The 15,146-nt window shown below is 51.8% G+C and overlaps 1 protein-coding gene across 1 annotated transcript; it reads right to left on the reverse strand.

Moving 5' to 3' along the window:
• Positions 1 to 1,768: 1,768 nt before the first annotated feature.
• Positions 1,769 to 13,873, reverse strand: RNF24 (ring finger protein 24). The gene is made up of 6 exons (XM_062493289.1): positions 13,863 to 13,873; positions 11,346 to 11,495; positions 5,909 to 5,951; positions 4,969 to 5,010; positions 2,905 to 2,984; positions 1,769 to 1,907 (listed from the first exon to the last, which is right to left on the reverse strand). Exons 1-6 carry the CDS (start codon positions 13,871 to 13,873, stop codon positions 1,769 to 1,771), a joined length of 465 nt encoding a protein of 154 aa, XP_062349273.1.
• Positions 13,874 to 15,146: the final 1,273 nt, after the last annotated feature.

A 15,146-nucleotide genomic window follows, 5' to 3' on the forward strand; every position in this document is an offset into this window, starting at 1 on the left:
CCCGCGCCGGGCGGGGATCGGGGACAGCGGGACAGGAACGGGGACGGGACACGGGGCAGTGCCGCCTCCTCCTTCACACCGGGATCCTGCAGCGATCCCAACCTGGCGTGACCCCAGCTCAGCCACCCCCATGGGCACAATCCGCGGGGAGCTTTTCACCCGCCGGCTCGAGCCTTGAGGAATAGGAGGAGTGGAACAAAGTGAGCAGGAGGTGGGGGTGGAGCTGCAGCCCAGGACATCCCCCAGCGCTGAGCTGGGAGCTGATCCCCTCCCAACCTGCAGGAGGGCGGCAGGAGAGCCTTGGTTGGAGGAATATCCTCTCCTTAAGCAGGGAAGCTCACCCGTGCCGGGATCCTGCAAAATCCAGCCGCGGGCTGCTGTCCCCATCAGCTCTGCTCAGGGACAGGGGACATGGACAATGTGACCCCAAACCCGCCTCTCTTCCAGCCCTGTGGTCCCTCCTGTGCTGGGGACATTCCCAGGGTGACAGGGAACAAGTCATGGGGGAACAGAGCCCCTGCAAACACACCCCACTTCCAAAACCTGCTTTTATTTACATTTCAAGTCAAATAACATGCAAACTCTTGGTTGTTTGTTTTTTTTTCTCTTTCCTGGTTTTTCCTTAAGAAGAGTGTGATTAGCAAAAAAGACGCATTATTAGAATTTTCAAATAGCAATTAAATATATAAAAATAGAGCTTACAAAAAAACCAAACAAACAGAGGAAAAAAAAACAAAACAAAAACCAAAACCAGCGAATGTTTTAAAAAATATTCTGCTGCAGAATTTGTAGTGTACAAACACGTCTATGAGGCTCCACGCTCCATAAACAGTCCCAGGTTTTTTGGGAGGGGGGGACAGCACCAGGAGCCCCCCCAGCCCTGCCCCAGGGAAAGCCACTGCCCTGTAATACTGACACCCCCCTCCCCAAACCCCGGGAATGCGACTGCTGAGGATGGCAGGGGACACCCAAAATTTGGGATGGTAGAGGTGAGGAGGGTGGCCCAGCTCCCCCCTCGGGCGCCGATGCCCGTGTTTGGCAAAGGAAAACGCTGCCCAGAGACCCCCGGGGCCAGGCTGGAAGCGAAGGGATGATCCCAAAGGCCGGGATTTGTGCCTGCCCCCCAGGCCATGGCTCTCGCTGCTGCCGAGGCCAGGATGGTGCCCCTTACAGGGACTCCAGGCCCCTGAGGTAGCCGAGGAAGAGGAGGGGCAGCCACCCTCGGGAGGGTGGGGGGGGGACCCAAACCCGGGCCACCCCACGGAGCCACCACCGGGGGTGACACCCGGTGCTAAAGGGACACCCACCCGCAGCACGACTCCAGGGGCCAGACCCCATTTCCTGCTGGGAACCGCAAAGGCCAAGGGAGCGAAGGCGAAGAAGAGGGAGCAGGAACCGGCTGCGACTCTGCGGGGTCCGCCCGCGTCCCGGGGCCGGGAGGTGCCGGACGGAGCTCGGGGGCCGTGGCGGCGCTCCCAGAGGTCGGGGCGGTGTTCCCGAGGATCGGGGCGGTGTTCCCAGAGATCGGGTGTTCCCAGACGTCGCCGGCTGCCACCACGCCGCTTCCCGGCGGCCGCGGGGCTGGAGAAGGGAGGTGCTGGAAGAAGGATGCCGTGCCGAGGACGCCGAATCCCCTCCCGGCCCCGGCGGAGGATCCGAGCCCAGGCTTCATCCCGGCACCATTCGGGGCTGCTCGGCTGCGGCCCAAGTGCTTTGGTTGTGTCCGATTGCCGCGGGCGGGCGCGGGCCGGGCCCGGTACGGGAGGGACTATACGATGTTCTGGGAGCCGGGCAGCGGCCCCTGCGGCGGGCCCGGGTCCGGTTTCCCGTGCAGCTGCGCCAGCTGCAGCACCGGCATGTTACACAGGGGACACACCTTCCGCACCTCCAGCCACTTGATGAGGCACCTGCGGACACCGGGGACACGGGGCGTCAGCGGGGACACGCCTGACATGGCTGGGGACGCCCCTGACTTCGGTGGGGACACCCCTGACTTCAGTGCGGAGCTGCAAAAATCCCCCCAGAGCCCCTTTACCCTGCCCTGGGGCTTTGCTGCTGCCCAGTTCTTAATTCACCATTTGGGTGCCTTTATGTTTTATTGAGATTTTTTTAGGGGGGAGGTTCTCTGTGTATATACAGGGATTTTGTATAGATATGTTTTATATTTATATTTCATACACCTACCAAAAAATAAACAAAATATATACATAAAAGGTGTGTGACATAACTATATATTATGTTCAGTTATGTATAGTATAGTGTATATATAGTATAGTGTATATATAGTATAGTGTATATATAGTATAGTGTATATATAGTATAGTGTATATATAGTATAGTGTATCTCTAAAAATATGTACATATATAAAATATATATAAATATATAATTTATATTTATATTTTATGTATTTTATATAATGTATACATAAATATACAGAAAATATAAATTTATCTGTCATATATAGTATTATAGCTATAGATAATATCTATAATGATATAATATAGTATATAGATACAGATCTATACCTATATAGATATATTGATATATAGATAATACAGTATATAGATAATATTATAGATATTATGCAGCTTTAGCATATAGAATATTATATAGTATTGTTATATAAAATACTATTTTTATATATAGTAACATACATTTTAATGGGTTTGCTTTCTAGAAACCCCACCTTTATAAAATATATATTTACATTTTCCCCGGAATTACAGACTGAGTTGGAAGGGATCCATATCCTCCAACTCCTACAAGTGAAACCCCAGATCCCCCAGCTGTGACTCCCCTGGGCTGTTCCCCATGCCCTGACTGACCCAAGGGGTTTTTCCTGCCATTCCCACCCTGGGACGGGGTGGGAAGAGCCCTGGCCCCAGTGCCCTGCCCACACTTACTTCCTGTGGAAGGCATGTTTGCAGGGACAGATCCCCAGCTCGTCCTTGGGCTTGAACTCCTCCAGGCACACGGCACAGATCTGCAGGGTGGGGGATGCACGGGGATGGGTGTCAGCGGTCAGGGAACAACATTTGCAAATAAAAACTAACACGTGGATCAAATAAGGGAATCATGGAAGGGGCTGGGTTGGAAAGGACCTTGAAGATCATCCAGTCCCAGTCCTGCAATGGGCAGGGACACCTTCCACTGTCCCAGGTTGCTCCAAGCCCCATCCAACCTGGCCTTGGACACTTCCAGGGATCCAGGGGCAGCCACAGCAAATCTGGACACCTTGTGCCAGGGCCTCACCACCCTCACAGGGATTAAATTTCCCCTAAAGCCTTCCCCAGTTTTGCTGCCCAAGCTCTAGGGTGACGGGCTGAGGCTCGGGTCTCCCTTTCCTGCTGGAAGGGACCATGCAGCTTCCACAGAACAACCCCAAAGCTGGGATGTGTCTGAGGTTTAGGGTGCAGGGGGATGGATCCACGCTGCTGCCTGGTCCCCGGGACTGAGCTGCATCCACAGGGATACCTCTGGGAAAAAGAAACGACAATGGGCTGTTTGTTGCCCTGACTATCCCAGGGCCAGGAAAGCTGGTGGCTGCTTTCTCAGCCAAAACTTCCTTCACCCTCACAGCCAATTCCTTCTGACTCATTTTGGATATCCCAGGGGATTTTGGATATTCCTGGGTGGCTTTCCCAGTCTCCCTGGCCTGGGATTTCTCAGTGCACCAGGACCAGGTGCAGCTGTTGGGGTCATCCCCTGAGGAACACACACATCCCGAGCTCCCCCAGGGCCCGGGAGAGGCAGAATGATGGAAAAAGGGGAAAACCAGACCCAGAGACAGGGAGGGAAGAGCTGGGTGGGAGCTTTTCCTCCGCAGGGCTCTGGGCAGCTGCCCCATCTTGTTGGAAAATTCCCACCCCGACCTCTGCTTTCCAGAAACACTGACTGCGGATGCCAAAACACAAATACCCAAAATGGCATGTTTGTGAGCTAAACCCTTCCAGGCTTTTCCAGATCTCAGGGCAGAGCCCAAAAGCTGGGAGAACTGCAGACAGCTGGGAACAGAGGTAGAGGAGGAGGGCTGAGCATTATCAAGGCCATTCCCGGCTCTGGCACATGCCCAAATCCCTCCTCCAACCCGTTTCTCACCCCAGGAAGTGCTTTGAAGCCCGTGTGTGACAAAATCCCCACTGCAGGTCGATTTAAGGGGAGTGGATCAGAACTAGGGGCCTGCAGCAGGGACTGCTCACAGCCCTGGGGCCCTTGGGATTTACCCTGGGGGCTGTGAGGAAGGAGGGGCAGGATAAAACGTGGGATGGGCTCTGCTGGGGGATTAAAATAAAATAAATAGTGGCTTATGAACAACTGGAGCTGGTGCTGAGCAGATGAGCAGCCTCGTGCCCGGATGTGGGTGGGCATTTTTGTTATCTCTAGTGGAATAAATAAATCCAGGCCGTGCTTTGACGTGGGATTCGAGCAGATTCCTGCTCAAATTCACCAGGAAAAATGGGCTGTGAGTAGAAATGCTCAGCCCCAAAAAGCCTGGAAGGTCACGGAGATAAACTAAGGTGTTTCAGCTCTCAGGGGGCGGGGAGGGAGGAGTGGATCTGCCTCTTCCAGGAGCAGGGGGAGTTTATCCTGATTCCAGTTTTCCCTGCCCAGAGCTGTGCTGGATATTGTCACACCCCAAGGTGGCGGGGCCAGAGGGGACGTCCCCCCTGCTCAGGGACACTGTTTATACAAGGCCCAGCCTGCCTTGGCCTCCCCTTATTCACAGCTCCTTATCAGTGGGGTAAGAAGAACGAAATAAGTGACAATAATGATGCAGGAAAACCCAAGGGGAGCCAGGAGGAGGGAGAGGGTTTGATCCAGACTTTTGCAGAGGATCTTTCCCCATTTCCAAAGCACAGCTGGCTGCATGCTTTGCTCCCAGTGGAGTTGGATTTGAGGGTTTGCCCCCTCCCCAAGGAGAGGAAGAGGAGGGTGAGGGAGCTGTTGGTGCCCCAGGACGTGCTCACCTCATGGAGGTTCAGCTCCTTCACCTTCTCCTTTAGTATGACCTGCAAGGCAAAGAGCTGGGGTCAGGACAGAGCTTCTGCCATGAGCATTCCCAGGAAAAATCTCCATGGAGGGATCCCACTGAGTGTCCCAGTAGAACTGGAAATCCCCCAGTAAACCCAGCACAGCCAGGGAGCACGAGGGGCCCTGTTCAGGAACAGGAGGAGGGGAGCTCTGGGAAAGATAAAACCACAAGGACCAAATCCAGGAGGTTTCCTCCCAGATTTAACCCTCCTGGGCCACCACTTCATTTTCCCTCCATCCAGGCTGAACACCTGGAGAGGGTTATAAATCCAGGATAACTGTGTGTCTTCAGCCCAACTCCACCCAGCTTCCTGCACGGATCAAGGGATCAGAGACAGAAAATCCCACAAATACTGGAGAAAGCAGGACATGGAAGCAGCAGCCTGACACCCACCTCTGGGTTGTGTTTATTTTAATTGGTAAGTACAGGTGGGTGCAGGGAAGAGCTGGGAGTGCCATGGAACTGTTCCCTGGAAAAAGCCTGCGGCTTCAGGGATTTGGAACAGCCAGGTCCAAGCCTGGGAGCAGATCCAGACGCCACAAAATATCAGTTTGGTGACTGGGGGAGTGATGGCATCATTGCTCTGCAGTGGGTGAGGCTGGAGAGGTTGGGATGGTCCAGAGGTGGAGATGCTCCCACTGCTCAGGACCTCAGTGGAAAACTGGGAAACTTGTGGATGAGCAGGTCAGGGATGGTCTGAGGGGCCCAGCTGGTAGGGGACAATAATAATCAGACCAGACAGATCGGCCTAGGTGTCACAACTGCCCTTCGAGGACCAAAAACCTCCCAAGGAGAGGAACAGCACATGGAAAACGGAGGGATTTGGCACTAGGGAGAAGGGAAGGGAAAAAAAAAAAATTAGAGGATCATCTCACCTGTTTGTAGGCGTAAAGCTCTTTGTGTGCCTGATGCCTGAGCCTGCAATGAAACCAGGGAGAAACATAAGGTCAGGCAAAAAAAATCAGGATAACCGTAATACCCCAAACAATCCACTTCCCTCCTTTCCAGCTTTAACATGTTACATTGTACATTTTCTTTTTTAATTTCAGAAAGGAGAATGGCCACAGGAAACAACATGTTTAGGCAACATCCAGCTTTCCCTGTCGCTGGGAGTGCAACATCTCCATCCCAAAGCAGGCAACTCCTCCCTTATCCCTCTTTTGACCTCCCTGATGTTCCAAGCAGCCATCACCCACATGGTTAGCAGCAGAAAGAGTGGGTGAGGAAATCACAGCCTGCCATAAATCCCCTCAGCTTCCAACTTCTGCTGGCAGCAACTCCACGACTGAACACAGCACCATGTTTCAAGGCATGGGAGTTCAGACTTGAGCAAAGTCCTGCTCCTACTCCAGCAGCACAGGGAAGGAGATTCCCTGCCCAAAGGTTTCCCACCAAAGCCTCCATCACGCTGCTTGGGTGACACTGGGTTCCTCAAACTCAGCTTTGTCCTCAATTCTAAGATCAATCAAACCACATCCACTCCTGGAGCAAACTGAGGGATGAAGAGGAATAAGATGGGCCTGTTCCAGGAACACTTGCTGCAGTGGGAAGTCCAGCAGGAATTTTTGGCCACAAGTAAAATGGTGCTTCCATCCCTTCCTTCCCCAGTTTCCCCTCTCCAGAGACAGAGCCAACAGAGAGCTCCACAGGCATCTGCTGGCTGGAGAAACCCATTATGCTCCTAAAATAAATACATTTAAAATTAAAATATCTGATATTGCCTCTCATTGCCAGATATGGCATTTAATAAAGTGCTTGGAAAACTCAGGAGGGAGGTCTCCAGGGCTGAAGAGTTGGCCAAGGACTTTCAATATGGAGTCAATGTGTGGCTGCAGGGCTTGGAGAGCTGTAGGAATATTTTCCCCAGCCAGCCCCGAGTGTGATTTCAGATGGGAAACCCCCTTGCCTGGAATTTCTCTTCTCCAAAAATGTTCTGAAGGCTATCTGAAATCCCTTGCTGTTTCAACCTGGGCTCCTGGGGGGTTTTCCAACCCTGCCACGCTGCAGTGGGGGAGTCATAAAAATGGGATGGAAAAATATTTCCTTATGCCTCACACCTTCCCCCAAAATGCTGTCAGCTTTAGAGGCTGAGGGATGGGTAAAAATGCACCTTAATGCTGTAGGGAGAGATGCAGAAAATCGGCTCCTGAGTCCCAAATTCCACAGGGAGCCATCCCTCCTGCTCCAACAACACTGCCTGGCAGGAACCCGCCTGCAGAACCATGGAAAACACTGCAGCAGGCAGGGAGGAGGAGGAGGAGGAGAAGAGGAGGAGGAGACTGGGGTCTCATCCCCCCAGGCAGTGACCCTGAACAGAAACACGAGCAGAAGATGCAGGAACAATAGAGCAAACAGGATGAAACCGGCCCATTCCGCAGGGATCCGGTGGCTGGGAAGGCGGTTATGAAACACAGATGGGGAGAAGTGAGGCAGGCTGCTGGAGACCACAGACAAGGGAAAACTCGCCTGGAATGGGAAGCAGCATCCCTCTGTATGGAGCACTGAGTGGCCACCAAGGATTTGGCTCCCCTGAGCCAAAGCCACTGGAACACCTTGGACCAGCGGTGGGGAGGAAGTGACCACCCTGGCCGTGGATCCGCACAGCTCCATGCTGGAAGCACAGACCTACACTGCCCTGGGCTGGTGCTGAGCCAGATAGGGAGATTTTCCATAAAAAATTCCTCCCTGGAGGTTCTGGGGAGCAGCACGAGCACATCTGGTGCTGAAGCGTGCAAGTTCAGCTCCTCCTTGCTCTCTGAGCCAGGATCCTGGGCCAGATGGATGCTGGTGCAGCTGTGGTGAGGAGACCCCGGATCCTGGCAAGCGCTATTCCCTGCCCATCCATCCCATCCATCGTGTCAAGTGCTCTGACTCCCGAGGAATTCCTGGCAGATGTCTGACCGAGATAAGGGACCACACAGTGCCTGGCTGCTGATCCTGTGTGCTGTCACCCTCCCCTGGGCTTTGGGATCTCTTCCTGCAGGAGTGGGAGCTCCCTGCTTCTCTGGGTGACTGAATCACCTACAGCATGTGAACAACTACGGCTGTAAAATGCACAGAAAAAAAAAATGCAGGTTTACATCTGAGATTTCCATACGAGTTGCTTTATAGTAGGAGTAGAAAGGTCCTGGGCTCTTAATGGAATCACATAATTGTTTGGGTTGGAAAAGTCCCCTAACATCATCCAGTCTAACCATTCCCCCAGCACTGCCAAAGCCACCACTGACCCACATCCCCAAGTGCCACATCCACACAGCTTTTGAATCCTTCCAGGGATGGGGACTCCAGCACTGTCTTGGGCAGTTGTGCCAATGCCTGACCATCCTTTGGGTGAAGAAATTTTCCCAGATATCCAATCTAAACCTCCCCATGCCCAGCCTGAGGCTGTTCCCTCTCCTCCTGTCCCTGTTCCCTGGGAGCAGATCCCAAATCCCCCCTGGCTGTCCCCTCCTGTCAGGGAGTTGTGCAGAGCCACAAGGTCCCCCTTGATCCCCCTTTTCTCCAGGCTGAGCCCCTTTCCCAGCTCCCTCAGCTGCTCCTGGTGCTCCAGACCCTTCCCCAGCTGCATTCCCTTCTCTAAACATAAAACCCAACCACTGTGTTGGATCCTGGCAGGTCTGAATGCAGAAGGAAACAGCTGTAAAAAAAACCAAAACGCATTTGAGGAGTTGTGTACCCTGAACCTCCCAGAGACTTTGAGCAGCTCCAGGCTGGGCAGGGATGAGCCCTGAATGACCCACAGCAAAGCACAGAGAGAATTCTGCAGACCTGACCCACAGCAAGGGTGTCATTGCTCAGCTCAGCATCCTTCTGGACTGGCTTTTATGGGACCAAAGGCAACACGAGTTTATCACTTTCATTAATTCACCAGAGATCAGACACAACCAGCTGCCTGCAAAATCTCATTTCCTTGTTCTTCCTTTTCATCTGTAATTTTGCCGAGCAGAGGCAGCAGCCATGAGGGACCTGAGCTCTGACCTGAGTGGTTTGCAACAGCAGAACAGCTTGAGGTTCACCTGAACAGCACACAGGCAGTAATGATTTTTGTTGTGAAATTCCTACTGGACTCTTGTTTTGTGCCAATCCAATCCAATTAAAAACGTCACTTTTTCTCCACTTGCAGTGGGCAGCACAGTCTGTATTGACAGAGCTGCAAAGCACAGCCCGTGTCCTCTCCTTCCCCAGCATATCTTTTATTTAACGCCGTCAGCTCTGTGATTTGGGGTGAATACACCTGATACTGGCTCTTCCACACTCCAGACGCCTCCTCAGGTGGGGATGGGGGGAGAGCTGCAGGGGCTGCTCTGATCCAGAGCAGGAGATGGGAACTAGGGCCTGAGGGTGGTGTCATGAGCTTTGCTTGGAGTTTGCCAAATATTTGAAGATGTGAAGTTATGGGAAAGGGCTATGTTGATGTTGCACCTATGGGAAAGCCAGGAGCTGCTGTTACCTGCAGAGAATCCCCATGGATGGAAGCAGAGCCCTGGAGGGGACCACCTTGTCCTTCTGTTGGTCTCTCTGCCCTTGCAGGTGGGTGGTCCTCATCCTGTTGTCCACCTCCAGTGCTTCCCAAACCCCACCAAAACTCAGACTTTTATATCCCAGACGAGCTGAGATTACAGAGCAGCTTCCGTGGAGGTGGATGTTCCTGGGACACTGGCACAGCTAAAACCCTTCCCAATGGGGGCTGGAGGATCCTATTTTGGTTCTGTTCTGCCAATAAAAGAGCTGAGGGAGGAGGTCTGAAGAGTAGAGTAGAGTCTCTCTAGGGTTTTGGGCTATAAAGGGATCACTGGATGACCTAATCCAACTCCCCATCTATCATGGGTTGCTAAATAGCATCTGGGGAACAGGAGCCAAAATGTCTCGTCCAGAAAGGTCCTTGGTCTTGATTTAAAGACGTGAAGAGACAGAGGACTTACCACTTCCTTGCTGGCTTCTCTCACTGGTTACTCACCCTCTCTCTCTTACAACACGCCTCCAGCTTCTAAATTTAAAGATTTTCTGGCTTGACCTTCCAGACATTACTCCTTGTTACTCCTTCTTTGGGGCATAACACACCCAGCGAGTGCCCAGTAAAATACTCTTAAAATCCAAACACTCTTCAGTTTTCTAAGTGAGCCATACAGATTCAAGCTCCACCTGAGCGTAACAAGTCCTTGAGCTCTCTGAACACCTCTGTCTATTTTCATACACCTTCACAAGACAATTTTCAAAATTGTGGGGCAAAAAATTTAATATATGATACCCAAGCAGCCCAAATCACCCCTCGGTAAACCCGAGTTTGGGCTCTTCCGCATGTTTTATGAGATTTTGCTTCATGCCAAACAGAAAAAGAGGTGAAAATTATCAAGTATTTAGAAGGCTGACATTGAAATCTCTCTTCCTTGGTCTACAAGAGCAGGATAAACTATTTTTGACCTGGTGGGACTGGTTGCTGTGGTGCGAGGAAAGACTAGGTACCTGTTTTACAGCAACACAGGGAAGGGATATGATGGATGCACAGCGTGCAGGGAGCTGGGGCCAGCTGGAAAGACAGAGGAGAAGGAAAGGGGATGGAAAAGCTGGAGAGGAGAGTTCTGGGAATGCTGAATTTTGGCTGCCATCACTGGCAGTGTGTTGACCTCTGCTCCCAGGCACAGGTGGAAGCACAGCCAGCCTCCCATCTTGGGTTATCAGCACAACTCCTCTCCATCACCACCTCAGTTCTCAGGCACTGCATTTTTCCCCCACTTGTTTCATCTTTCTCTCCGTCAGGAAGAGTTTCTTCTCTCAATTAGCAGCCCAACAATCTCCCCAGTGGCCCATAAAATAATTAAAACAAGCCCCAAACAGGAACAACCTTTAACCCTGCCATCCTGCTTCCCCTTTGCTCAGATTAACACATCAACTCTGCATCATTAATCTCCAAACTGTGCTGTTGAAGGAGCAATTTGTGTTCAATAACCAATGGAGCAGGTATTAAACATTCCTTAGGCACGCAGGACACGAGTTACTCATTACAGAGGGAAATGTCTTGAAACATTAAGCAGAAAGCAGGGACCATAAAACATCCCTTTCCAGGCTTTTTTGAGAAGCTGACCACAATTCCACACCTTTTTTAGCAAATGTGTATCTCCTGGTTTTAAGTGGATAATGTGACTGCTTTGTGAGGCACCAGGTTGACATAAGATGTGTCAAGGAAATTGGTGCTGCCAAGGAAATAAGGTGCTGCCATCTTCTTTTTGGGATGGAGGGATCAGTGATGGGCCTGGAAGCAGGAAACTCCTGGGGGGGGGGGGGGGGTAACATTCCCTTACAACATTCCCTTACCTGATCAAGTAGCAACAGAAGAGCAAACTGAGGATGAAGACGAAGATGGCCGTGCCGAAAACCACGATGTATATGTTGAGAGGAAGGTTCTGGAACCCGATGTTAGGCATCCTGAAACTGTAATGCTGGAAGTCTGAGCTCATGGGTAGGCTGTGGAGAGAGAAAACACATGGATGTGACATTCCTTAGGGATGCACTTTGCAGCCCAGTAGTGCCTTGAATGGACGAGGAGGGGCTGCAGATGACTTCTCACTCATCCCCCTCTCCTTGTCCAAAACCAGGTTCCCATCTTCGTAACCCTGAAAACAAAGCAGGGTTGGATCAGCTGGGGATGGGATTTTCCTTCTCCCGCTCTGAGCTTCCCCTCCAGCTCTTTTCCTTTCACACATCATCCTTCAAATTAAACACTGGTTAAAATGGACAGAGGGAACTGCATCCAAGCAGCCCCACCTCCAGGCAGCATCCCTCAAACCCCCCAGAAACTTGGTAAAAATACTGAGAGCAGCCAGGAAGCCTTGGAGCAAGGCAAGTTTGCCTTCCCTTCCCCTCCAGTGGTTTCTAAGACTGACTCCTCATTCCAAAGAAATCACCCACCAAAATCATCAAAGATGGAAAGGAAGAGGACAAGGACACACAGCAGCGCAGCTGAGAGAAATTATGGGGAGACTATGGACTCTGTAAAGGAGGCTTTGTTTGTTTTTCCCATCTGAGATGCAGGTTTGGTGGTTTAAGAGCACTTCTGCAGGTTTCAGCTTTACTTCTCAGCACAGCCTCAGGCTCCTTCCCCCAAGGAAAGCCCCGAGGCACCAGCAAGCAGTGGCCAAGAAGAAGAGGCAGCAATTTTGGCTGTCACGTCCGTCTCACGTCTGGGACCCGTGACCAAAACCTCCCTCCCCTTGGAGAGCCCAAATTAAACCCCAAACAGCTGCCTGGGATAACGACTTCAGCAAAACCTCTCCCCCAGGATTTTAATTGCACATATTTATTATCTCTTATCTTCCTGTAATTCTCTGAACCGTTTGCCCTCGGATGATCACAACCGCTGCTGGCCAGACATAAAGTTCCCCTGCCCCCAGCTTAGAAAAGGAAGTTAAAAATACACCTTGTTTTCCCTTCTGCCCACAGGAGAGCAACGTGTGGTGAAGTTTTACAAGCAAGGAAAGTACCTGCAGTCTGAGCCCTGTTTCCCAAATAAAATCACCGAGGGATAACAAATCCCTCCCCTGGAGCAGGGAGTTTTCCACAGCACAGTAATTGCACAGCTCCTCATTTCGCACAGGGTGGGAAGACAGTGGGGAAACCACGGGATCTGAACCCACACATGCCAGGGAACGATGCTCCAAAATCCAAGTGTTCTCCGAGTGTCTCTCCAAGCAGCATCCTCACTCCTGAATCTCCTTTCCCCCTTGAGGCCCCTTTTTAGCCGAACCCTGTGGGCTTTCCTCTGACTTCCCACGGGGAGCAGACTCACCTCTCATCCCGCCTGCCTCACCGGGACTATCCCCTTGCCGAAGGTACCATCCGTGCCAGCCCCAAACACCCGCCCGGGAGCCTCCTTGCTCCGGCTGCTTTCAGTTTCCTCAGCTCGCTGGAAGTTTCGAGGCGATTTCTGGTAAAGCCTGGATTTGATTAAAGCCTCCAGAGACCAACACGCATGTTCAGAACCTCTCCCGGCCGACGTGGAAACGCTGCGAGAGCTCGGGGAGCCGGCACGTTCCCCTGCCAGCGCTGGTGGGGATGGGATTTTATAGCCCAGCAACCACCCAGCTCACACTCCTCCACCAAAGCCTGTTCCGCTCAGCTGAGCTGGTTTGCTTTGCAAATAAATTCTCAAAAGCCCAGTCCAGCCCCCAAACCTTTGTTCCCAGCTCCGGCGGGGTTAATGCGCAGCTCAGGGCTGGGTTTGGGTTTCAGTCCTGCTGGGTCAGAGGGGTTCGGGACGGTTCAGGGGCTCCCCTCGTCACGCTCCTGGCTCGTGGCATGAGGATGTCTCAGCTGGAGGACGCTGCCCCACCTCGTGCTGAAAATCACTGCCTCTGGCCAAGGTTGGCTGCCTCCAGCTCCTCAACTGCCCGAGAGAAACCTCCTCCCTCTGGGACAGCTCCAGGTGACTTTTTGCAAGGAAGGAGAGACAACTCTTGGAGGACAGGCAAAAAAAAACAACCGGCACTGGACTGTTGCTTTTCTTTCCTTTACAGCTCTTTTAACTTGTGATGCTCTTCTCAGCAGTCCCACTAAGAAATTCCGTGGGAAAGGCTGCATTTGGGGCAGCAAATCCCACCAAGCCACAAAAATTCCTCATGCCCGCATGCACCTGAGCTGTGTTGCTCTTGCACCAGTCCTCACATCCAAGAGCACAGCTAGAAACCATCACAGCCCTCAGCAAATAAACAGTCAGCAGAAACAAAGCTCAGACCAAACTCAGCATCCCACTATCCTCTTCCAATGGAACCACTTCCCTTCCCACATTTCCCAGTTTTACCCCAAAAGGGTGTCACGAATGCAGCTATGACCTACCTGCCAGCCATGTCTTGGGGGTTCAGCCTGCTGGGGACAACCCTTCTGTCTCCTGTGGTGTAAATCCCACACCAGATTCATCCAAGCCCCGTGTGAAATAACCTTCTCCACACTGGAGCTGCTCTGGTCCTCCCTCCCTCCTGCTGCAACAGCTGAGAAACGTTACAGCAAAAAACACGGAGGTTAAAGGGGAAAAATCAGTTAGTCTGCCCAGGATCCAGGAAACTGTTAACTTTAAAGGACTCCAGTGAAATCTGATGATTTCAAGCAGCCAAGCTTTGGGGTTGTTTTTTTTTTTTTTTTTAAGGGGACTTGGGGGAGGAACTGTATTTTAAGCTGCTTCAGATTTGCAAGGGCGCAGCCAAAAGAAATAAAAAAGGAGCCATAAAGAAGGATGAAACGTTTCTGGTGCAGAACAAAAGCCTCCCTGTTGCTTTCTCTGTGGTTAAGGGATCTCAGAGCAGAGAGATGATACCTGTGGGGCATCCATGGCCCTCAGTAGGTCCCTAAAACCCCTGGGATGGGGGATACAGCCTGCACATAGAAAAGGGGTCATTGGCACAGGGTGCCCAGAGAATCTGTCCCATTCCTGGAAGTGTTCAAGACCAGCTTGGATGGGGCTTGGAGCAACCTGGGATAGTGGGAGGTGTCTCTGCCCATGTCAGGGGGTGGAACTGGATGGGCTTTAAGGTCCCTTCCAACCCAAACCATTCCATGATTCTATGAAAAATAACAAGCAACAGTGGTGTCCTGGGCTGCAGAGAGCCACAAAGGCAGAACAACCTGAGCTCCACATCTCCTTCCTTACACCCTCCAATGACTCAGCAACGTGGGGCCAAGCACATCCAGGTTTCTCCAAGGAGGACAAAACCCATCTTTAATTAAAAGCCAAGTGCTGGTTAATGGCCCATCGAGCAGCTAAGGAAAGGAGTGTCACAGGTCAGTGCTCCTTTGTGGCAAGGCTTTGATTACAGTTGGGCTGTCAAAGGTAAACCTCACCAAAGCCACGTCCCAAACTGATCCCCATTAGAGCCACAGCAAGCCCTTAATACGTGATGGCAACCTTGTACCCAGAGCGTTCCTCAGGAGATCTCACAGGGATTAATAAACGATGCCATTGACTTCTCATAAGTAGGGAAACTGAGGCAGGGGAGAAGGAGGGGGAGTGAGGCAGAGCTGTGCTCCCTGAAGCCAGGGGGTTACACCAGGGATGCCATTTTAAGCAATGCCATGGGCTGAAAGCTGCAGATTTTTGCTTTCCTGCTGCTTTGCCACATGCATTTG

This window comes from Cinclus cinclus, chromosome 5 (assembly GCF_963662255.1).
Source record: "Cinclus cinclus chromosome 5, bCinCin1.1, whole genome shotgun sequence".
Classification (NCBI taxonomy): Eukaryota; Metazoa; Chordata; class Aves; order Passeriformes; family Cinclidae; genus Cinclus; species Cinclus cinclus.

Bases quoted from the DNA above. Each gene is read 5' to 3' on its own strand.
- RNF24 (XM_062493289.1), bottom strand. The intron at 5,011-5,908 runs GTGAGATGATCC...TTTGCCTTGCAG, and splicing joins AGCTTTACGCCTACAAACAG to GTCATACTAAAGGAGAAGGT. The intron at 1,908-2,904 runs GTAAGTGTGGGC...CGGTGTCCGCAG, and splicing joins AAACATGCCTTCCACAGGAA to GTGCCTCATCAAGTGGCTGG.